Below are 24,402 nucleotides of genomic sequence, written 5' to 3'. Positions count from 1 at the left end.
TCCACTTTATCTCTAATACCATGTTGGAAAATGCAATATGGCAGCTATTAATTTAGATTTTCTTTAACCTTAATAATTTCTTGTGAAAACCCCGGATGCGGGTGACAGGATGGCTGAGAATGCGGTGCCACATGGTCACCATGGGCAGCCCCAAGCTTAAGACTCGCATTTACTGCGATCCGCCACCATGGATCTCAAGCGTGGGTGCAGGGGCGATAAGGGACGGCAATTCATTGCTCTGTCCGGGTTTCAAATGCGAATTCAGAGTGCAGTTATGGCATACGAAGTTCGAGGAAGAGCAGAGGAGCATAAGAATGGTGAGGGAATGGAATGTAATGTGTTGGGTCGAGTTCAGATTTTGGAAGTGGGTTTATGGTCGACGGCTCACAGAGCTGGTGCTCACGTCGTCCCTTTGGCAATTGACGGTGGTTTCAGGTCTGCGAGGGTGGGTGAAGGGCGTTTCAATCTCTCCGACTCCTCTTATCCTGCTCTGTTTCGTTTTCCTGCTATCAGAGGGAACATGGTCAGGCCTCGACAGCGCCTTCTCAGCCGTCGAGGCTCTAGCAGAGGCGGGTCCTCTCGCCCCTCAGTGGCAACTCCCCCTTCCCGCTATTGTCGATGTCTATGCCATCAAGTTGCAGAGGCTCATCCCATCCAGTCGAGCCACTTCCTGGACTCCAGCAATCCAGATCTGGACTCGGCTCCGCTACCTGCGCTTGGAACTGCAGTCTTCTCCTTCAGCAGTTCCCAGGGCAATTCTCGCATCAACGCCCATGTCTCGGTCCTTTTTATTGAAGAACCAAAGGAGGAGGGCGAGGAACAACCCAGCACAAAGTTGCACCAGGCTGGAAGCTCTAGGGATGCTGAGGGTTTGCCAGAGGTTATCCCAGAGCCTGCTGACATTCCACCTTCGACTCAGGCAGCACCAATGCCAGAGAAGGACAAGGCCGCTTGGGACTCTCTCCCGGAAGGTATGTGCTGGATCATCGAGGAGGAGCCGGACGAATAGTTGTCCGTTCACTCAGGTTCTCCCCTTCAGACGCTGCTCAGGTTCTCTTATGATTTGCTACGTTTGCTACAATGGCTTACTGTATGTTTTGGTTGTTTCTGTTTGGTTCGAGAATTATCCTGTTCAATGTTTGTCAATGCCCCTGCAAGGGATCCTTATGAAGGTCTTCTTTTTCTTTTTTGTGCCCCTGCGTGGGATGTCAATTTTTTCTCTTACTGCACCTCAACGGTTTAACGCCCCTGCGTGGGTGATTTGTCTCAGTGGTGGTGCCCCTGCGTGGGTGGTTTGTCTCAGTGGTGGTGCCCCTGCGCGGGTGATTTGTCTCAGTGGTGGTGCCCCTGCGCGGGTGACTTGTCTCTGTGGTAGGGCCCCTGCGCGGGTGATTTGTCTCGATGGTGTGGCCCCTGCGTGGGATGTTTTTTTGATCACTGTCAGTCCAGAGTGCCATCCTCGGCCTCTGGCAATATGACCTCATGACTGTATCTGTTTTCCTGTTTATGTACATAATAGAATAGCATAGTCTTAACGAGAAAAAAAAAAAAAAAAATTCTTGTGAAATTCATTTATCTTCTTATGTTTTCCTTATTATATATTCTTCATCAAACAATTATCAAGAGATAAAAAATAAATACAATGGACACAAAAATTATGCTCCAAGCCAAGGCAAAACCCATTCAAGGGGAAACCCAAAAATCTCTTATCTTCTTAAAGAATTTGATTCAAATGAGACAATCAGGACCCAAATCCTAGACCAAGTCCTCCTCTAGGAAGAAAGTCAGACCTTCCTTCTAGATCAGATCACACAAGGAATAATCCTATTTCAACTAACTTCCAGCTTCAACTTCAACACTACAATTTCGTCCTACAACTTTGACCTTGTAGCTATTGCATAAACCTAAATTGTGACACAAGATCGTTCTTCAAGAGATCCTCCTTTGAGAAAGATAATGTCTTCCAACGTTAACAAGTTCAAATTAGCATATGTGACCTTCTAACAACCTGATTTGTAATAGGATCTCCTGCGATTCGAACCTACAATTTTGGGCTTCCTTGAAGTTGTAAAAACCATAACTCTTTGCATGTGTGAGAGGGATAGAGCCCAAAATAAACTGTCCAAGACTTTTTATTCCTTCCTTGATCTTTTTGCTAGCCTTATTAGTCTTTTCAACGCTAGGTCAAACTTTTCTTGAGAGATCAAACTTTTGTGTGAGAGAGTGCAAAATAAGGTTGAATCTACTTCTATTTATATTCTTTCCAAGGGGTCGAATTCCATCCTTTAGGATGACTTGTTGCTACCAAGGTCCACTTGAACTTTGGAGGTTTTGAGGACATTCTAGACTCAAAATAAATTCTTTTACAAGTCACATTTTTCCGAGAAGGGTCTTATAATCACAATGTTGACTCTCTTGACTCATGACAATAAATACTATGACCTAACAGACCCTAGAAGCATGAAGAACATGATTTTACCCAGAGTACCATCAATACGAAGTATGAAATCCATGCTTTAATATAATCAATTTTCTTTCTCCTTTTATTTGTTAAATAAGATATACATGTTCAAATGAGTACAATAACACTTATGAAGAACGAAACTAGTTACATTTCCAATAGTTTGTTCTAACCCTGCGATTAATTCTTAAATAATTTTTATTTTCTAACCATTATAAATTCATGACTTCAGGAGTAGGGTTGCGACGCCCTGTCCTTCTCAATGAAAGGTAATATCTTCATTTAAATTTTTCATTTTTCTTTTTTTAGAGGCTATGCTCTAGATCTTTCTTTGGAGAATTATAATTTTCCTCCTCCTCTTTTGCAGTTATATGCTCTCAAGTCTAGGTATCCTTGGTTTGGTTGTCTCCTATATAAGATTTATATGGATTTTCCTCGCTGTTTGCAACTTTTCTAGGTTGTCACATTATTTCTATTCTCTTCCAAGTTACTTGACCATGCTACACAAAACCCTTGCAAGGTTCTTTGATGCTTAGGGTATTTAACTAGAAATAAAGACACTCTTCACTAAAACTCTCTATTCTTCTTGAGATTTTTAGTCTGTTTATGGATGCATAGTTTTTTTTTCTATTTTGCATGCCTATTATTTTCTGGTAGTTCATCCTTGATATCTAAAATTTCTATCAATAATAAGTGTAGTTCTTTTACTCCTGGATTTGGGTGTCTGACAACAACATAGGCACGTGGCCAGTGGTTTGGATGGGCACGTGGTTGATCTGCACCACCACACATCCTCTCGCGGCTCTGGTCAAAACTCCTCCTCTGCTCCAGCTTAATGCGACTTTAATGATGCCAATACATCCATTTACGCTGGTTAATTTCTTGATCGTGGTGCTATCAACCCACCATAATTGTGTTTATCCTCTCCGCTCTGGCTCCTCCTCCATTGCAATTGCAGCGGCTTGTTTTCGGCCTCTCTCAGGAGAAGACCAGGCTCTGCATCTCTAGAGGAGCTTCTGGCTTTGCCCTCAAGCCATCCTCTGTTTCCCCTGCTCTTATGCTCGCCACCCGCTTGCTGCCCTGAGCACTGAAGCCAAGTTAGTTTTTTCCCTTCATTGCTTCCTTCGTCTTCCAAGAAGCCAAGATCATCCCACCCCTCCAGCTATGCCAAAACTGCGACAATGAATGAGTTGCAGAAGGGGCAGCTCTCGCGGGCAAATTGGGCGCTAGGCCGCCTCCTCCATGACAGACTCTTCAACCTCTTGCCCAGACCTTCGCTCAGATAGATACCCTGCTACTCAGAGCGGACGGGGTAGGGGCAGAGGTTTACAAATACCAGCTCCGATCTCCTTCCTTTCCATGACCAATGCCGCTTGGTTACGTTCCCCCTGCAGTCATGGCTCTTCTACCTTCATGGCCACGGTCACCATTGAGCTTAGCAAGCTCAATTCAAGTCAAGGTGTTGGCTCCCTCAGTGCGACTTCAGACACGCCGGCGGAAGAAAAACCAGGCCCCATCCAAGCAAACCTCGATCAGAGCAAAGCTTTGGCCTCTGGTAAAGGAAAGTCTTCTCAAAGCATGAAGAATCCAGCGGGCTCCTCTGATGACGACGATGATTACAAATATGGATGTCGCATCACCGAGGAGCCGCCTGATTCCTCTCCTGATGCTTAAGCAGGTTGGTTCCTTTTGGTTCTATTGGATTTTTGCCAGCTCGAGAAGTTTCACTCATCACTGTCCTAATTATGTTGAAAAATGCATTAGATCATACTGCTAGTTTTTCATACGCAAAGGGCACTCTGCCAACCTTCAATTTCCAATTTCGGTCGCAGTCACATTTACCTCTGTTTCCAACTATGGGTCATGTAGCTGGTCACAGCTACCAAGTCTACTTTCACTTTCTGGGTTGTCGTATAGTTCTGATTCAATTCCCAATTCCAAGTTTTGGTTGTCGTATAGCTCAGGTTCAATTCTCAATTCCATGTACAACTATGGGGCTTTCTGTATTTTTGCTTTACTCATGAATAGGCTCTCTACAGTTCTTGAGGGTAATACTCTACTGGATTTTGGCACACAGATTTGCTTTGCGTTTAATCATGCCACAATTTTGGGCTAGCTCTACGAGGTCATGGTCTCGGTGTAAAATATTTTTGTATTAATATAGAAGTAGCCTTATTCAGAAGAAAAAAAGTGTAGTTCTTTTACAATACCCAAGGTTTTATTTTTGCGTCCTTTGCAAAGTTAGTATGGAAATTTCTTGTAATTTTCAATGAAATGGCCTCGACCTTAAATACCTGGCCACATTAATAATTATTAATGTTTTTAGGCAAATTATAAACATAATATTTTCTTTTAAAAATATACCATTGTTTACAATTTATGAAACCCCTAATTTGTTTTTTAGTTTCCTTGCTTCTTGAATATAGATACATATTTCGTAGTTATTATATTGGTTTTTTATACTCTATGAAGTCTAGGTGAATGATTTATTTGATATACTTTGTACAATTTCCTTTATTTAATAAAAAAAATTGGATTATTCAAAATAAATGTTCCTATCAAAGGAGAAGACAAAGTGATACTTATATATTCCATAATAGATAGTTTAATCAATTTTCGTCTCTTTGCTACAATAAATTTTCTCCACCTCTGTGTTATTTCTAGTTATATATTTACAAATATGTATATAAGCCAATACATAAGCATGCTATGTTTTGTTTGTTTACAAATTATTTAGACGATAATTCTTGGTGGAACTGATCACGAGATCTACCAACTCTTTATGTGTCCTAATTACCTTTTGAGTTTAGGACTATTACTATGAGGACAAGTAGACAAACCATTGTCTAAAGGGATCTTGAGGCAACTAACCTAGCTCATTTTTTATAATATATATATATATATATATATATATATATATAACATTAATACACAAGTATTCTTTCGCTATTTCCTTTCCTTCCTTCTAAGGCAAGAATCGAATTTAACATAGCATTTTCATGCGTTCAAACTTTTCTTATCTTTACAACCCAATATGTATTCTGAGGATTTTCCCAATTTAGGGTTTACCTTGCATGTCTATTGACTACTTCTGATGATATTATTATTACTAATATGTAGTTGTAGTCTTTTATGCCCCCTGTTGCCTGTTAGAAATACAAATACTAACTCTAACACATACAAGCCTATAGGTTATAGAACTAGAACATTATAACCCTATATATATATATATATATATATATATATATATATATATATATATATATATATTCTTAATGTACTTTTTCAATATAAGTTTGATTCTCCTTTCATTTTCAAAGTTTTTCGTGGATTAATTATTCAACAATAATTGAAAATAACAAAGAACAAGCTCTTCCTAGGAATGTAATGAGGGATTCCACGATCCTCCCATCTGTAAGCGACCTTTCTAGCTAGCTACCCTTGAGCTCTTCTCCTCTTTGTCTGAGAGAAAATTAAGGAACTTTCCAAAAATCTCTTCTCCTGAGCCCTTAAAGTAACATCCTACTCATTTTTTTGGGTTCAATCTAGTCTTTCTCTCCCACTGGTTATGCTTTAGAAAAAATTCCTTTCTCTCCTGTAATTATTTTATTCAAATTCCACCCCATGAAATTTATTCCAGTCATGGCTCCTTCTATTGGTCTGTCTTTGCCAAATTATGTTGAATAGTGGAAAAAGGATAATTTTTTCTTCATTCCTTTCCTCTTCTTGGACATAATTAATTCTAAATATTTCCGTGATAGTTAGGAGTTAAGCTCCACATGATAACCCTTAACACATTACAAATAATGCTAACACAACCAAAATAATTTCTCTTCCATTAATAAAAGTAAATATTTGCGTCAAAAGTCATATACTTAGGCTCTTAGTTTCTTTACCACAATTAAATGAAAAAGTTATAAATAATTGTCCATGGGGTGTTACAATGAGGATGATGATGATTTTAATTTAAGTGCGGATTTTAAAGCCATTGACGAAGATGAGGATGATTTCCCTCCAAGTGAGGATTTTAAATGCACTGATGAGGATGATCATGATTTCCCTCCAAGCAAGGATTCTAAAAGAATGGATGAGGATGATGATGAGTTCCCTCCAAGTGAAAATTTTAATAGCACTAGAAAGGAAGTTGAAGAATTTCCTCCAAGTGAGGATTTTAAATGCATTTATCAGGATGGCAAAGAATTTTGTCTAAGGAATTTATTGACATGGATAACAATGATAATGATTTTCCTTCAAGCAAGGATTTTAATAGCACTAATGAGGATGTTGAATAATTTCCTCCTAGCGAGGATTTTAAAGACACTCACTCAAGCTGATAAAGAATTTCCCAGAGGCAAAGATTTTAACAACACTGATGAGGATGATTAAAAAGTTCCTCCAAGTGAGGAATCTAAAGGAAATAATCATGACGAATGAAATTTTTCCTCTGAGGAAAAACTTTCGAAACATTAAAAGAAATGACAATGATTATGATCTAAGTGAAGACTTAAAAGAAATGACAATAATTTTGATCCAAGTGAAGACTTAAAACCTATTGATGAGGATGTGGAAAGATTTCCTCTTAGTAAGGGTTTTAAAGGCATTCACAAAGATGAAGATCTTTCTTCCAAAAAAATATTCTGAAAGTACTAATGTAAATCATCAAAAAAAAAATCATGATTAAGGTATAGACTATTCAAGTGAATATTTAAAAAAACATTGAAAATGATGTTGGATTATATACTCTTAAACATTATCATAAAGGTATCTTAGTAGTTCATTTGCATCATTTTATGTAGGCATTGAAATCATAATTTTTATAATTATTTACATGGTTTTCAATAATTGGTTAATGATTTAAAATTTTATAAATAAATATATATTTATTTTAATTTAAAATATAAATTTTTAGTGAAATTTTTGAGAAAAAAGTTTAAATATTGAGTGATTTGATTTTTTTAAGTTTTTAGTATATTTAGTTATGAATTTACATTCATTTTGAGCAAAATACTAATAAAATGTTTTAACAATAAGATTTTCTTTTTATTTTCAATTGTTTTATAAAATATATACATAATTAAAATCTGAATGTTCTATTTATAATTTATATTCTCCACATTAAGAAGACATATATATATATATTATATATATATATATATATATATATAACAAATGTGATACACATATCCCTGTTTATCTATCTATTTATCTATACACACACATTAAATTATTTTTGCTGTTAGTATTTTTGAAAACATTATATGTCAACTACATAACATCTCTATATATATCGTATAAAAATATGTTATTGAAAATAGATTTTAATTTTTTTTATTTGTGGCTAACAATATTCTTTTGTTATTAATCTATTTTTGTTTTAAATATTTCATCTAGATTGGACATAAAATGAATTACACATAATATATTACCAATAATTTATTTGCATATCTCTCAATTTCATGTTAAATAGTAAACGAATTATAAATCTCCCTCGTATTGAAAAATTGATTATTGTTTTTTTACTTTCAATTATTTTTCCTTTCTATAAAATTGATGTAAAAATAATATAGAAATTAAAATTTATTTATGGTTAAAGCTTAATTTTTTAATTATTAATATTTTTAATTTGTTAATATAAATATTTTTAGTTATTTATATAAATCACAAATTATTAAAATATATTTAGGCCGATAGGCCTTCCTTTGAAAGGGACCTTTCGTCGTCCTACTCCTTCTGACGCTGACACCTGGCGAACTTCGTCTTTGTTCAAAAAACGACTAGACGCTGACACCTCGCGAACTTCATCTTTGTTCAGGAAACGACTACCTCATTACCTGGATATCCGCCTGCATATCGGCCTCTCTGCAAAGAAGGGGCGGAGGTATTCATGACCCGCTGTTCGAAATGATATCGAACCCTTGCATCTGGCAACCACTCAACCGTTGGATCCGAGAAGATCCACGGTCTCAACGATTTGGATTGTAGACGGGTAAGTTAATGCAATTCTCGGCGAAGTAAGGCTCATTTGGTTGTTCCGAGGTGGGTGAGCTACGGCTCTGCAACATAAGGTGACCGGATGGTGGAATGGCGGAAATGCCTTCAATAGGCCTACAGGTATAGACATGCCTTCGACCTCCATCTCGCCTAACTGTTATCTCTTCCTTCATTTCGCACTTATGTTTATTCTCTGAAACCCTCTATTCGGCTCCTGCACAGGTGGAACTGTTAATAGCGGGTTCTTGAATCTGGAGAAATGCGTCGAGGGCTCGTTCTACAAACCAGAGGTAACGTAAGCAGGCCCACGCAGTTTCATACAGGGTTACTTTTGATTTTTTTGAGAACTTGATATAATAAAATGTCAATTTCAGGTGCGGGTTCTTCACACTTCTATATTGTGCTCTAGGTTAATATAATATTTTGTCAATTCTCTTCATTGTTTTTTCTTTTTGTTAATGCATGTTAAGTGAAAATATCTCACATGCCGTTTTCCCTAAAAAATAAAGCTGTGCAGAAACAAGAGCGTTTGCTTAAATCTGACCCGTTGGGCGTAAAGCTAGACATGAATGATGATTTGGAGGATCTGATAGATGAAGAAAGCTTTCTTTCTGAAGAGGATTCGAAAAGATCTTCATTGCCCTCTGGTTAGTAACAGGGGCTGGTGGCTGTTAATGTTGGTTTGCAGTTTATCCATTGGAAAGGAATATATATGATAGAATCCTCTTTAATAACGTTACAAACTTGATCAGCTTGGTCACTTTTCCCATCTATTCTTTCAATCCATATTTTGTAATTTGTTTTGTTCATTTTGGATTTTGAATGGCTGTTGTGTATAATGTTCTCTTTGTAGACCCTCTGCACTGGAAAGGTGTTCTGTTTGGGGACAAGCAGATGATTCAACAGGCTGGTAGGGCCACATGGGATGCAATTTGTTTTCCTTCTTATAGAAGTGATGTTGAGCAACTTTTCATGGATTCACCATGGCATTCAATTTGGAAGAATTTGCTGTTTTAGAGCAGATTTAGCTATTTACTTTTTAGTAAGGATTCCCATTTTAGAGTAAGATGTAGATAGTCTTCAGTTTGGGACCAAAGTGTATATGCTACCTTGCTCATGTAGGTAGGGAGCTTATGTATGATCACTTTTTGGTTCCTAAGTGTACTAATTCCTGGTGTACATGTATCTTGATTTTCATTTTGCAAAACTACAAATAAAAATTGAAAGTCAAGGGTTAACTATCTTTTGAGCTATCATCATTAACTACCATAAACAATCTAATTGAGTGGACGTGTTGCATGCCATAGCATAGTTGTTGATATTCATAAGAAGATAATAGATCTACGGTGAGCACTTTCAACAAACCAAAATCCAGTCAAGTAAACATGGAAGATTTATAATAGCACTTAATTTAGATCACAAGAGATTTACTCATAGCATTTTGCACTTAAGAGAGATCAACCATAGCCAAGAACAAGTAACCATGAAGAAAGTGAACTATTTTAGGAGTACTCTTAGGAAAATATTAAAATATTCACTTGAATGAGATGGTTTATTAATGAGGAGTGTATTGTATATAGCCCCAAGAAGGTGGCTAGGCTGGCCTTAGCCAAAATAGTAAAAAGTAGTAAATCACAATAAAAGGGTTAGTTACCCTTGTGTAGGCTTAATAAATCCTACAACATATCAATGCAATAAGTTGACATTGCCCTCAGGCGAAGATTAATCAGAGAATCTCAACATTATTCATAGACCCAAATGAGAAAGAACAAACACTAGGTACAAATAAAACGTGCAAAACAAGCTATAAAGATAATGCATTAATGTTTCTCTGCTGTTTCTTCTGGCTGTTCCAATATAATCTGATTCTTAGATCTTTCAAAAGCATGACATAATTTTGAATATCTTTTTAACTGGAGCTTGAAAACATTGAACCAGGCTTATGAGATCTTCTATTTACTTGTGTGATAAAGTTGATGCTTTGGTTTACACAATATTATTCAACGTCATGTCTAATGTTGAAGTTCTATGCAGCACATTTTACTTCTGTAATGGTTAACAATGCTTATTGGCTCATCTTAATGCACAGGTGTGGTTCATGGGAGAACATTCACATATTTCAATGGATTTTGATGATGTAAGAGTCCACAAGCTCGATAGTTATATTTTAAATTTATCTTCACACTTCTATATTGTGCTCTAGGTTAATATAATATTTTGTCAATTCTCTTCATTGTTTTTTCTTTTTGTTAATGCATGTTAAGTAAAAATATCTCACATGCACTTGCAAATTCATGGTTGATAACATTGAGTGCAGTTTTGGTTATCTTCTCTTGTTCATTTGGTATTCTTTTCAGATTGTTGCAGTGACCTTGGACAATTATGAATTGCTTCCAGTAGATAAAGATGATCAAATTAGTGATAATTTCAATGACCACTGGGGAAGTTAGTACGAAAAGAAAAGCCTGCAAAAATTGTACCTGTGGCTGAGCTGAGTTGGAAGAGAAACAGACGAAGTTGGGCCTGACTGCAGAACAGTTGAATAACCCACAATCTGCGTGTGGAAATGTATGCTGGTTCTTTTTAATCTTTTGCTCTTATTTCATTTCTTTCTCGGGAAGAAGTATTTGCAAATTGCCATCCCTATTTTGTGGAGAAAGGTTGCCAATTTATATAACCTTTTCACCATTATAGTATTTCTAATTTGTTCTTTTAGTTACTGTTTACGAGTATAATTGTTCTGTATAAAAGAACAGAATGCTGCGTTGATATCTGTTAAACTTTTGATTGAACAAACTTCCTTTAGGTCTCTCTCTTAATATACACAGCTGTGTTTTTTAATGAAAACTTGAGTTTCCATCTCCATCTTTGAAGGAGAATCTTGGCTGCTGGGATCTGCAGCGTATACTATATTACAGTTACCCTATTTTATATTCCAAACTGTGAACAAGGTCACATACTGTAGGAATCAAAATGTAATATAATATTTGCTCATTTTTCTGATATAATGGATGTCTTGATTTTGTTAGTGTGGACTCGGGGATGCATTCAGGTGCAGTAGTTGCCCCTACAAAGGACTTATCTCCTTTCAAACTTGGGGAAAACTTAAAAGGTATATATACCACATACATATTGTTTTCCATCTATTGCGCCTTCTATTTTTAACAAGTTTGTTCTGACATATCAATTCCTCCATTTGACTAAAATGCTTTTACAAAAATTGCAGGTATCTCTTCCTGGCACACTCTGGACTGTTGATATGTGAGCAAAGTAGTGCTTTGAAGAGTTAACAATTAGTCATAAACCCTCAATCATTTCGTGCCATCCAAGTGATGGGTTGCTTACCTTTAAGCATTTCTAATGTAATTTCCCTTCAACCATTGAGTGCTTAAATTAAGCAATGGTGCAGCCTTATTTCTAGGTATAAATTATAATATAGTGTATGAGAATCACAACTATTGCTGGCGTTATTAGGACTGTTAGTGTTACCTATCTACTTTTGTATCTGTTATATATGACATATGAAATGATGAATCTGGCCAGGGAAGGAATGTTTATAGCATCCCAACATTGCTTCCTTGAAGGAAATGAGTAAAGTACTTAATATTTGTTTATCAAATTTAGGATAAGTTTGATTTGCTTGGCCAGCTCTTTTCTTATGCTGATTTTTCAATTACAACAGTCACGTAAGGACTATTGTATTAACTATACGCACGATTTGTTAAGAAGTAATCGACCTAATTGAAGACATTCCCAACCATTCATTTGGGCAAATCTTTCATGACCATTCATTTGGGGAAAGCTCTCAAAAGGATGATAAATTGGGTTTCCAGATCGGTTTTCTTTTGCCTTCCATTTGGTTGAAGTTGAATAGAATCACAAATTGATTCTCCCTGCCCTAAATGTGAATTGTATCCCATGATATCTTTCTTGCAGAGACACCTTTAAGGACTGTAGCTTTTACAAATGAAGTTAGACCGGATTTGTTCTTTTGATCGGTTTATTTTCCATTTCTAGCAAGAGAATACATCTTATATTACTTTGCAAAATAAGTAGATTACATCATGTGTCATGAGGGAGGACCTGGAGACTGCTTCATTTTGCCTCTTCCCCAGCATGGGTGTTAACACCCTTGTTCAGTGTATAGGGTCATTTTACCCTTACGGGTTTGACTAAACTTGTCTAGGCTTCCAGCCTCTTAACCGGGTTGAACTTTGTTTAGGCTTTGAACTTTGTTTAGGCTTCCCAACGTTTTAGGCAGGTTGGAAATCCTAAATCCTTTTGTTACAACTTACGGATGACTCGTTTCAATGTTCTGCTGCTCGTCCTTCTCAAATTTATTAGTGGAGTTATCATTTTGGTCTTACAAAGCATAACCTATCTTCTCAAATTTATTAGTAGGGATATCATTTTGGTCATACAAAGCATAACCAATCTTCTCAACCGGATTTGTTCTTTTGATCTGTTTATTTTCCATTTCTAGAAAGAGAATACATCTTATATTACTTTGCAAAATAAGTAGATTACATCATGTGTCATGAGGGAGGACCTGGAGACTGCTTCATTTTGCCTCTTCCCCAGCATGGGTGTTAACACCCTTGTTCAGTGTATAGGGTCATTTTACCCTTACGGGTTTGACTAAACTTGTCTAGGCTTCCAGCCTCTTAACCGGGTTGAACTTTGTTTAGGCTTCCCAACGTTTTAGGCAGGTTGGAAATCCTAAATCCTTTTGTTACAACTTACGGATGACTCGTTTCAATGTTCTGCTGCTCATCCTTCTCAAATTTATTAGTGGAGTTATCATTTTGGTCTTACAAAGCATAACCTATCTTCTCAAGGTTATCATTTGGGAAATGCTTTGTTGGAAATGCTGCCCTGTTCTCTAGGTCACTTGAGCAGCTTGAAGAAGTTGTGGGTTTGTGATTGCGTAGAATTGAAATCTTGGCCCAATTCGTTGGGACTGTTGACTCAGCGGTCAATGTTGTGGGTTGGAGGCTGTGGAATACAACCCTTACGATCAACAAATTCAGCCTCAGTCTTGATGGATCCGAGGCATCCGATAATATCATGGTTTCTAATGGAATCAACTTTTTAATAGCAATATATCAATATGTTTTGTAATATTATGTTTTGACTTTCTAAAGGCAATATACAATTATGGTTTTCAATGAAATATATTAGTAGTGGATAGTAATTAACTTACTCTAGAATGAAATAAGACATTCAATGTGGTCTTTGTAATATAGATATAAACAAAACATCTAAAGAAAAGTAATTGCACAATGATCCAGGCCAACAAAACAAGGTTTTCCACAAACCAATTAAGCCTTTCAACCTTTTCGGCTTATTTTCTTATGTCAAACATTTGCAGGGTTTCAACCAATTAACATTTCATTGAGTATGTATTTACAAAGCAATGATTTTGGGATCAAATCCCACAAAGCAATTCTATACTTGCTTTTCAAATTCCTTCAACCTTTTGAAAGTAAAGTAAAACCAATGAATTATCAATATAATTTTACCATAATAAAAAACAATTAGAAAGCCTTTAGCCAACTCAAATTGCTCATTCGTTAGGCTTGAACCAACATCTCTTCTAGAAAAATTCAACAATTCCGATTTAATAATCCTATCGGCCTCTCTTTGTACCTTTTGGGACAATTGCTAGTTATATTATATATAAAAAAAATTTAATACAAAATGTTCTAAAACAAAACATCTATTAATTTGAATTGAGACTTCTGTAATCCATAACAGTTATAAAAAAAGCTTCGGCCTAAATCACCCAAGTTCTTCTTATACCTATAAATCTCTTTCGGTATGACCACCATCACACTTAAAAAAAATCTCATCAAATTCTCAACCTTGCAATTGGTCGTGTGGCCGATGGTCTTATTCCACACGAGGAAGTGAAGGTCAACGATAAAAAAAATCCATAGTATTTTGAATGAATTTGTTCAGATGATATTTAGGCCGATAGGCCTTTCTTTGAAAGGGACCTTTCGTCGTCCTTTTCATTCTGACGCTGACACCTGGCTTTATTCCTGGCTTTATTCTCATCTGACACCTGGCGGAGTGGGCATTTTTTCACGTTCAGGAAACGACTTAGCGGCGACACCATTACCTGCATATCGGCCTCAGGAGCGGAGGTATTCATGGATGCCGCCTCACTGACTGAGCCTACATCACGAACAAGCTGAAACCTCTTCTGGACTGGTGAGCCCTATCGCCCCTCGCAAGACGGAGAATCATACTAAGGGGGCATTCGGTGGGACATTTTCTTCTGCTGAGAATGGGCGCGCAGGGGTTGCACCTCGAACTGCTCTAAGGGGGCATTCGGTGGGACATTTTCTTTTGCTGAGAATGGGCGCGCAGGGGTTGCACCTCGAACTGCTCTCGGTGATATTACGAATGGGGTCGAGTCCTGTAAGGCTCCAGCCTCTGCGGTTAAACAGAAGAAGGCGCGGGGGAAGAATGCGAAAATAGGTTCTAATCCGAGATGTGAACTAACGGAGGAGGAAAAGCAGAAGGCCAACGCTTGGGCTCGAGAAAGAATCGAGAGGGTTCAGTTTAGTGGTAAAGACATGGAGGTGTTGAAGGCAAAGATCGCAGAAGAAGGTATGTGGGTTTTCTAAGGCCAGTTCTCGTTCGTTGTTAGTTTGTGTTTGTTTTGCGGTTAAGGTTTGCAGGTGTTATATCACATTTCATATTTTAGGTAGATCTTTCATCTCCACTTATGGCAAGCCTCAGATCTAAAATCTGGTAGGTGTCTTATTCTTCGCTCGCGGGTAAATAATTATTTGATTTTGGGCTTACATAACTCCATGCCCGTTAGGCACCCACATTCTTACCTTCACTTGGGAGGTCTACATTGGTCACTGGCGAATTTTAAATCGTTGCGGTCTTTCTGCTTATGGTTTTTCTGCCTGTCTAATCCTTTAATCTTGGTTCCATGGAAATATAACGTTAGAATTGATGTTATTTTCCATTTCCTGCTGTATTTTTCTTGGTTTGTGACTCATGGTTAACTAAGTACAACAATTACGACCAGATATGATATTATCAAACTCTAAGAAAATACAAATTGACTTGAGCAGTCTCATGATCAGTTTGTGTTTCTCGCCCACTGTTTATCCCTCTTGCCTCTTTTACTAATTCTTTTGTTTTCATGTAGGCAACCACAGGCTTTCTGAAACTTGTCCCATTGAAATCAGTCTCTCCAGTTTACACCACTTTGACTGGTTCTAGGAATTGAGCTCTCATGAAAATCCTCCTTTCCAGAAACCCTTGTTTTTACTCACAGTATTATCTGATGGTCTCTGGAACTTGACTTAATGAAAATATAGAAAGCTTGCATTATTATATGTTTAAGATGTTTGGCTATAATTCTAGACTCACTAACTGGACTTCTTGAGCCTTAAACTGATTTGCTTTCCTGGTCTGCATTCCAGTGCAGGGCAGTGGGCAGAGACAACCTACCAATCCATCGTCTAAAAATGATCAGCCTACTCTATTAAGTGGAACCGATTATGTTCTCACTTATGAAGATAATGAAGGGGATCGTATGCTGGTTGGAGACGTACCTTGGGAGTGAGTATAATTAGATATGGAATTGTCTTGAAATACCAGTTCATATACCCAGCTGTTCTGATATCTAATCTTGGTGTTTTTGCAGCATGTTTGTGAGTACAGTGAAGAGGCTGCGTATCATGAAGAGCTCAGAAGCACGGGGATTAGGTACTAACATTTTCTGCCTTGTCTCAGTTAGAAGGCTTCTTTTGCCTATAGTTTGGGTTCATAGAGCTTCTTTCACTCAAAGATTGTCAAACTGTGGTATATACATTTTTATTTAACTGCGATGGTGTTTTGATACCTGCATATATCTTGATGCCAACCATTTTTCTGGTGTATTGAACAGCACCGAGGCATCCTCTGAAGCCACAGGGTCAAGTGACCCAGTGACTAAATGATTGAAAGCTCCAGTAAAGGGATCCCAAATGGAGGAGATCCCATTAGCAGCAGTGAAGGTTGGGGTGGTTTAAAGTGTGCGGGAAGGTAGGCAAGTTTTCATCAGGAATTGAAGAATTTTTTCTTGATGGTGGGGTGTAAAATACGATTTGAATATAATGTCAGTAAGAGTATCCAGAGAGGTATTCTCTTGCATGCATCATGACTTAATGGTTGTGTTGTATTATTTCGGCAGTTTTCTTCAAAGGCATACAAGAAATGCCTGTCTTCTCTCTTGGGATGTGCTGGAGGCATTGCCTTGTGACTCCAAGCACATTCCGGATATTGCGTGGCTTCTTTCTCTGAAACATGAACATAGACTAGGTTTTTTGCTTCCTTTTTCTCTTTTGTTAACTGACATGGGGAATGTTTCCCATCTCTGTACTTTGAGGAACTGACCTCATGTTGTTTGTATATTTATTTGTATGACCTATTAAAATATGGTTTGAAGTGCTTTCCAATTGCAAAGGTGATTTCACAATGTTTCTTTGTGAGAAAAGCTCCAATGTGGGTTTTCTTTGTATGTGCTTTGGATGGGTCACGTGTGCTGATTGTGGCATTGCCATTGACATGTAGAGCTTCAGGATTGTGCTTGGAAGGGTTTGTCCAGCACATATTTCAGGTTGGATAGCTGGGGTCTCGGAGAATTAAAATGATTTGACTATTTTCTCTGCTTGGAAAATTCAAGTTGCCAACAGTTGTGTATAGCAAGTGCAGTCTTGTAAATCTGGTAGTAATGAGGTGCTGCTTGGCAGCTATGGACTTTCTGTACCTGTGGGTTACTTTTTCATTTATTTAACATTAGTTTTAGATCATGAATCTCCTTACTGTAGTGATCTGGGTCTAGTATACCTTTCTTTTTAGCAATTTACAAATCTTTTGTGAAAGCCTCTTTCTGTTTCTTTGAAAGGATAAGTGTTGCTGATTTGATCATTGAATTGGCCTTTGGGAATGATATTATTTTACAGCAACATAATGCCTATTGATACAAAACTGTAGTGTGCTGATCATTGAATTGGCCATTGGGAATGGCAGGCTATAGAATGCATTGGAAATAGTATTTCTATTATACTAGCATAGATCTAGCTCTTCACATGCTTGGTGATGCATGTTAGAGTGTCAAGTATTCTGAGTTGAGTTATTTTAGTTTCATATTGTCTACATATGGCTCTTGGGCCTTTACTCGGATTTTAAAAGTAATATCATTTTCATTTTGGAGGACAGGTTTTTTCAGTCGACATTCTTTACTGTAGATTACAGCTGCTGGCTTATAATGTGGATAAGTTTAGGTCCTGTTCATCTTTCTGAAAGGTAAATGAAATGGTGTCATTGGTTGCCATCTGAAAGTTTCCTCGTGGTTTACTTACATCAGCTGCTTATTTTAATAGATCAATGGAGACCGCATTCGTAAATGTTAATCTGTGCTTTTTGTTGGTTAAATGATCTGTGTTTTGCAATACGAGAAAGCAGGTTGGGCTCTAGAGCCCAAATGGCAAGATTCCTTCTACATTAAACAACAAAAACATGTCAGCATTTTACTCTTAAATCACATTCACAAACTTGAGTTTTATATCATTTGGATGTTCAGCTTTCGAAGATGCTCCAGACACTCACAATGGGTTGCACACTGCTATTACTCTGTTTTCGAAAACTCTCAATTGCTTAGAAATTTGCAGATATGGACATAAATCCAATAACAATATCAATTTACCATGTCCAATAATCTCAAGATTACAAATGATAAGAAACCATCATTACAGCCACCATAATAAAGAAATAAACTACACCTTGAGTCACAGGAAAGAATATTTTGCAAAGAGAATAACATAAAAATGCGCCCTGAACAATTATTCAGAAAACTGAGGAACTGTAAGTAACTGTAATTCTTATCCTTAAACTTTCATCTTTTTCTTAAACTTTCATCTTTTTCTGTTATAAATGTGATGGTGGTTAAATGAATGTATAAGATTTTTAATATTTATGGCCTTTTCTTATAAATTTTGGTTAACAATTGTTGTACAGGAAAGCACGGTGGCGCTAATGGAGATGAGGAAGAAGAGCCACAACATTGGAAAGAAGATCCTTGTGGCAATTGAGATTAGCAGCAATGCCCTCCCTTGCGAAAAAAAGATCCTTGTGGCAATTGAGATTAGCAAGATCCTTGTGGCAATTGAGATTAGCAGCAATGCCCTCCCTTGCGAAAAAACTGAGGATTTCTCATTAGGTCCTTCTCTAGAGATATTCAATATTTGTCATGCTTGTATTAAGTAAGTTGGCCTCATGAGAGGTGCATAACACAAAAATGTGTACATTAGAAAAATTTCATTCAACTTGGAATATTGTTTGAAGTTCATTTTATAAGGATGAGGCATTGCTCACTACCAAAGAGTCTGAATTTGCATGATTGAGTCTGAATTTGCATGATTGAAAAGCGTTGCTTGGATGATGCTACATGCACATGTTTACGGAAGAAAACTAGGTCTATGTGTTGCTTGTCTGTGAAACACGGATGTTTAGATCTGATATATCTGCAGAGAAGAGATGTGATGGAAAGTGACAACGAAGGTAACAGTGAGGCCCTTGGCAGCGAGTTTCTTGGCGAGCTGCATGAAGGGAATGAGATGGCCGTGACCCAGAGACGGCAGCATCATCACATGATGATTGTGAGCCGTCCTTCCATTCTCCTGATCATGCATACTTGGCGCCATCGACTCTATCCTACCCTTCTCTGCGCTTTCAATTTTACAGAGCGTCAAATCTAAAGGAATGCAAAAACTGAGAAGCCTAAATCAGAACAGCGAGGGCCTGTGCTGTGGACAAATTGCGGGATTCGTAAAAGAGTCAGGACACGGAAGGGCTGTGACTGAACTGCAGTATTAGTTGCTGTTTAATAGAGATGGGGGACATCGCGTCTAGGGCGTGGAAAAGGGGAAAGGGCGTCCGAGAACAAGTGATACGCAGCCGTGACGCAGTCTTTGAGGGAATCAGACCTTTGATTTGCTCCATTTCCCTCTTCTTTGGCATTTGATAATTACTCTCAATTTATTTTTGCAATTTTATTTGCTCATCATTGTTGTGTTCTTTGCAGGTTGAGGAATTCTTACCAGTGGAAGAGGGTTAATGATGACAGCGGTTTTATTAGCGATGGTAACGAGTTTCAGTTATTTTTGTAGACTCTCACGCGTCTTCTGTTTCTCTTCTATTGTTTTGGAGCATTTTTTACAACAATAGAATTTATGTTTTCAATGTAATCTCTGTGCTGCCTACAATAAGGACATCCCTATAGCTGTTACTGATATGCACGATTGTGGCGTTGATGCGAAGATCAACATGAATTTCGGTATGTTTTCTGGTTTGTTTTTAATGCTTGTTTGATTGTCAAATTTGGTATCGGTTAAGGTTTTACGAGCTGTTCTATTTTGCATAAATTCAAGTTTAATGAGAGGTTCCTGAAGTGAAAATGTCCTCTGAAAGGTAAAAATCTTAGATCCTTCACATTTCAACTTTTTGTATGGTTTGTTTGTGAGTTTATGTAGAAGATTGAATGCCTCAAACATTTATTTGAACTTATAATTTCAGTGGAAGACTACCATCGATCTGGAAGACTCATGTATTTCGAATCAACAGGTTAGGGCTATATGGTGTTCATTTGTTATATGTCTTGATTTTGTGTATTAAAAGATTTTGTGTATTAAAATGGAAGAAGTTGAGTATTTTTCTGAATTATGAGCTGAAAAAAGAAGGGTTCGGTTTTTTGCGCATTGAAATGTCCGAAGGCCTTACCATTTGCAAATGGGGTTGCAGCGTTTTTCTTTGAGGGAATCAGACCTTTGATTTGCTCCATTTCCCTCTTCTTTGGCATTTGATAATTACTCTCAATTTATTTTTGCAATTTCATTTGCTCATCATTGTTGTGTTTGTGTTCTTTGCAGGTTGAGGAATTCTTACCAGTGGATTTAACAATATTTGCACTTTCATCTTTGAGAGTTCCAAAAACCCTGCATCTGTAATTTAGTCTTTTATAATTCTTCTACATAGAGTCGTTTATAACTTTGAAGCATTGATCATTGATGAAGCCCTGGACCTTTTGTTGCATATTTTTTATGCTCGATATGTTGGAGAACTTACAGAAATCTCTTAATGTTATAAGGAGGGTTTACAAAGTCCCTCTTACTTTGTCGTTTAAGACTTCCTTTTGATCTTGCTTCCATGAACCACTATATATATCTGTGAAAAGCAAAAGCAAACCTCTAAGGTCCCGGAAGAGGGTAGACTTCGATTTTTCTGCTTTGAAGAGGGTTACTGATGACAGCGGTTTTATTAGCGATGGTAACGAGTTTCAGTTATTTTTGTAGACTTTCACACGTCCTCTGTTTCTATTTTATTGTTTTGGAGCATTTTTTACAACGATAGAATTTGTGTTTTCAATGTAATCTCTGTACTGCCTACAATAAGGACATCCTTATAACTGTTACTGGTATGCACGATTGTGGCGTTGATCTTCCGATCAACATGAATTTCGGTATGTTTTCTGGTTGTTTTTAATGCTTGTTTGATTGTCAAATTTGGTATCGGTTAAGGTTTTACAAGCTGTTTTATTTTGCATAAATTCAAGTTTAATCAGATGTTGCTGAAGTGAAAATGTCCTTGTAAATCCAAGTTATAGTGTTGTTAAACTTTAAAATTTTAGGTGTCTTAGACATTTTTTGATGGTGCTGAATCCATTTCCACCATCAAGAACCTGATTCAAACACTGCTTTTACAAGATTTTTTGGATTTCTTTGCCCAGATTGCAATTCCTCTGCCTCGTTAAACGTCTCAAGTTAAATCAGGTGGATTTGGGAATTTGAGTTGACTTATGTAAAGCAAATCAGGGAGATATCCGAATTTCAGTTGACTGATGCAGAAATAAATCAGGTGGATTTGGGATTAAACGAGGGCTCTTTTGCTTCATGTTTACACAGTTAGAGGGGATGGCAGTTTATGGAGATATACAGTCTGTATCAATTTGGCTTGGGGTTGAATTGCAATTATGCGTTTTTGCAGTACAAGAAGAGACGGTTATTGACATATTTCCTCAGTTATTTGAACGTATTTGTCAAATATTTTGTATTAGAGTTGGTTTTTCCATACTTCATTTTAGTATTTTCTGTATTACAGTTGGTTTTTCCATAGTATTTTAGAGTTGGTTTTTCCATACTTCATTTTAGTATTTTCTGTATTACAGTTGGTTTTTCCATAGTATTTTCTGTATTAGAATTGGCTTTTCCATTACTTCATTTTAGTATTTTCTTATAACTTAAGTGAGTTAAGTAACTTCATTTTAGTATTTTCTGTATTACAGTTGGTTTTTCCATACTTATTTTAGTATTTTCTGTATTAGAATTGCCTTTTCCATTACTTCATTTTAGTATTTTCTTATAACTTAAGTGAGTTAAGTATAGTATTTTCTGTATTGCAGTTGGTTTTTCCCTACTTATTTTAGTATTTTCTGTATTAGAATTGGCTTTTCCATTACTTCATTTTAGTATTTTCTTATAACTTAAGTGATTTAAGTATTCTAAGTTATAAACTCAAATAGAGATTTGATGCATAATAATATAATGGACATCTTTTACATAATATTACTCAATACCTATCATGTTAAATAAAAACACTGACGGGAAAATTCGAATTAAAATAAACCAACTGTTGCCATGTTAAATAACTAATCTAATTTCAAGTTTAAATGAATACATGAGCGTAATCTATAATCATTATGAATGCATGATCATAATTCACAATCGAAAATGATGGCAAAATTCAAAGTTTATGTAGAAGATTGAATGCCTCAAACATTGATTTGAACTTATTTCAGTAAAACGTGAAAGGAAAAAATCACAAAATTATGCTTATTCCTGTATTGGGTTGTGATGGAAACAAAAATTTACTCGTTGGGTTGCTCTAGATTGAAGATTTCTGGAATGAGTGGTTATTCATTTGTATTCGTTACCGTATGGGTATATGATGACTATCAATGTTTTGATTTCACTGTTTTGCAAAATTTTCGCCTTAGTTGTTGTGTTGACTTTACATGCTCACACATTTGATTGTGTTTGGTTAACATTTTTTGGGTAGATTTTGGTTAAGTCTGGTTTTCTGTTTAGGAATAAGAGTTTTGTAGGGAGATTCTAGGTTTGGCAAATTTGCAGTTTCTTCTACTACTCGAGACTATGGACGACTCTGTTCATCTGGGCTAAGTTTATATATAGAATCAGGCATGTTGGTGCTACGAATTTGAATAAAGTACTTTGGTATTTTTTTAGGCTTGAAGTTTTAACATTTCATTATGGTGATTTAGCTTGGTCTTTTGTGGATTTCTTTATTGGGTTTCAGTGTTTTTGCATAGCACACCGGCTTGTTAAAATGGACTTGTTGAATTGGGATTAATTTGTATGCATACATCGACCACCCACATAGACCAACGACCTCGAATGCCTTCAATGAGCCTTTAATTCTTTAAATGGAACACTAAGGCATTCTAACAACTCCGACTACTGTTTTTGGCTCCTACTTGTCTGGTATGGCAGGTGTTGAGGTTTCCCTTGTTATAAACTAGAAAACAAATTAGATATCCCAAATGATTGAGGCCAGATTAAACTCAGGTATGTCCTGCCACTTATTCTGAAGCTAAATATTATCCATGAATATAGTAACTACCCAGAGCTCAGGAGCTAGGAAGTTTCTGTGGATAACTAGAGGGTGTACTTGTGAATGCAACTGCAGAATTTTGTGAAAGATTCACTTGTTTGTAGATTGTAGAAATTTGATGGACAACATATCAATTTTAGTTGAAGAGAGTTTCATTGTATGGGGCAGGTTGTACCAGATTTAATTGTATTGTATATGTTTAATAATGAGAAATTAAAAATCATGAGGGGTATCGTTTTTACCACATACCTCTCAATTTATTATTGCAGGGGAGTGCCATTAAATTTCTGTTATGAACTCGTTGCAGTGGGAGATATTTTTATAAGAAAAATTGCAGCCTTGTCTGACAGTTCTTGCTTTATTGTTTCATTGCTTATACATGGATATTCAGCTCATACAAAAGGTTGTATCGATCTGGTTGGTATTCAGAGTACTTGGTCTCAGGTTGTATCGATCTGGTTGGTTTTCATAGTACTGGGTCTCAGGCCTTTTGCAGTTTGGTTTGCTTTTCATAATTTTAATGATGTAGAACTTTGATTCTGTATCACGTATAACTATCACTCTACAAGTACAGTTTCACTATTAGCTTTGTAAATATTTTTCCTTAGCAATAGCTTATGGCGTGGACAAGAAGGGCGGAGAGAAAAATATTGTTGTTTTTGATCTTGGCGGTGGCACGTTTGATGTCAGCATTTTCACTATTGACAACGGAGTTTTTGAGGTTTTGGCTACAAATGGTGATACCCATCTTGGAGGTAATCTGTCTGAACTCTGTCTGGCAGTTTTACATTACAAATTTGAATACGTGCACGGTGGTTATCATTGACTTTTTTGGTTGGCTTTCAAGCTTTGAACTTACCAGGATGTACACTAATATGCAGGGGAGGACTTTGACTAAAGGATAATGGAATATCTCATCAAATTGATCAAGCAAAAGCACGGAAAAGATATTAGTAAGGATAGCAGAAATGAAATAAGACATTCAATGTGTTCCTTGTAATATAGATATAAACAAAACATCTAAAGAAATGTAATTGCACAATAATCCAGTGCAAGAAAACAAGGTTTTCCACTAACCAATTAACTCTTCTAGAGAAATTCAAAAATTCCAATTTAATAATCCTATCGGCCTCTCTTTGTACCTTTTGGGACAATTGCTAGTTATATTGGTATTCAAACTTCGTGGGAGGATTCCTGTACTATCCCACCCATAATGACCATTTGTTATCCCCATAGCATTTCACTTTCTTGCT

General features: G+C 36.7%; 2 protein-coding genes across 8 annotated transcripts; both read left to right on the top strand.

Moving 5' to 3' along the window:
- Positions 1-8,262: 8,262 nt before the first annotated feature.
- Positions 8,263-20,815, top strand: LOC149194505 (uncharacterized). Of its 7 annotated transcripts, XM_089405108.1 has the most exons (9): positions 8,263-8,572; positions 8,675-8,742; positions 8,962-9,099; positions 9,306-9,362; positions 10,542-10,589; positions 10,810-11,020; positions 11,482-11,564; positions 11,679-11,814; positions 18,482-18,633. In XM_089405108.1, the coding sequence occupies exons 2-5, from the start codon at positions 8,712-8,714 to the stop codon at positions 10,583-10,585; spliced, it is 270 nt and encodes an 89-aa protein (XP_089261234.1). In that variant the 5' UTR covers positions 8,263-8,572; positions 8,675-8,711; the 3' UTR covers positions 10,586-10,589; positions 10,810-11,020; positions 11,482-11,564; positions 11,679-11,814; positions 18,482-18,633. The 7 variants fall into 7 exon arrangements, 4 of the variants coding, with proteins under 4 accessions (XP_089261234.1, XP_089261235.1, XP_089261232.1 ...); XM_089405109.1 differs by having other exon boundaries at positions 8,970-9,099; positions 9,306-10,589; XM_089405106.1 differs by having other exon boundaries at positions 9,306-10,589.
- LOC149194506 (auxin-responsive protein IAA16-like) lies at positions 14,701-16,625 on the top strand. Its single transcript, XM_089405110.1, has 4 exons — positions 14,701-15,070; positions 15,904-16,042; positions 16,128-16,189; positions 16,371-16,625. The coding sequence occupies exons 1-4, from the start codon at positions 15,037-15,039 to the stop codon at positions 16,412-16,414; spliced, it is 279 nt and encodes a 92-aa protein (XP_089261236.1). The 5' UTR covers positions 14,701-15,036; the 3' UTR covers positions 16,415-16,625.
- Positions 20,816-24,402: the final 3,587 nt, after the last annotated feature.

This window comes from Pinus tabuliformis, chromosome 2_2 (assembly GCF_031772625.1).
Source record: "Pinus tabuliformis cultivar Carrire ecotype Pingquan chromosome 2_2, CPIR1, whole genome shotgun sequence".
Taxonomy (NCBI): Eukaryota; Viridiplantae; Streptophyta; class Pinopsida; order Pinales; family Pinaceae; genus Pinus; species Pinus tabuliformis.
This window is presented reverse-complemented; position numbering and strand designations above follow the sequence as displayed.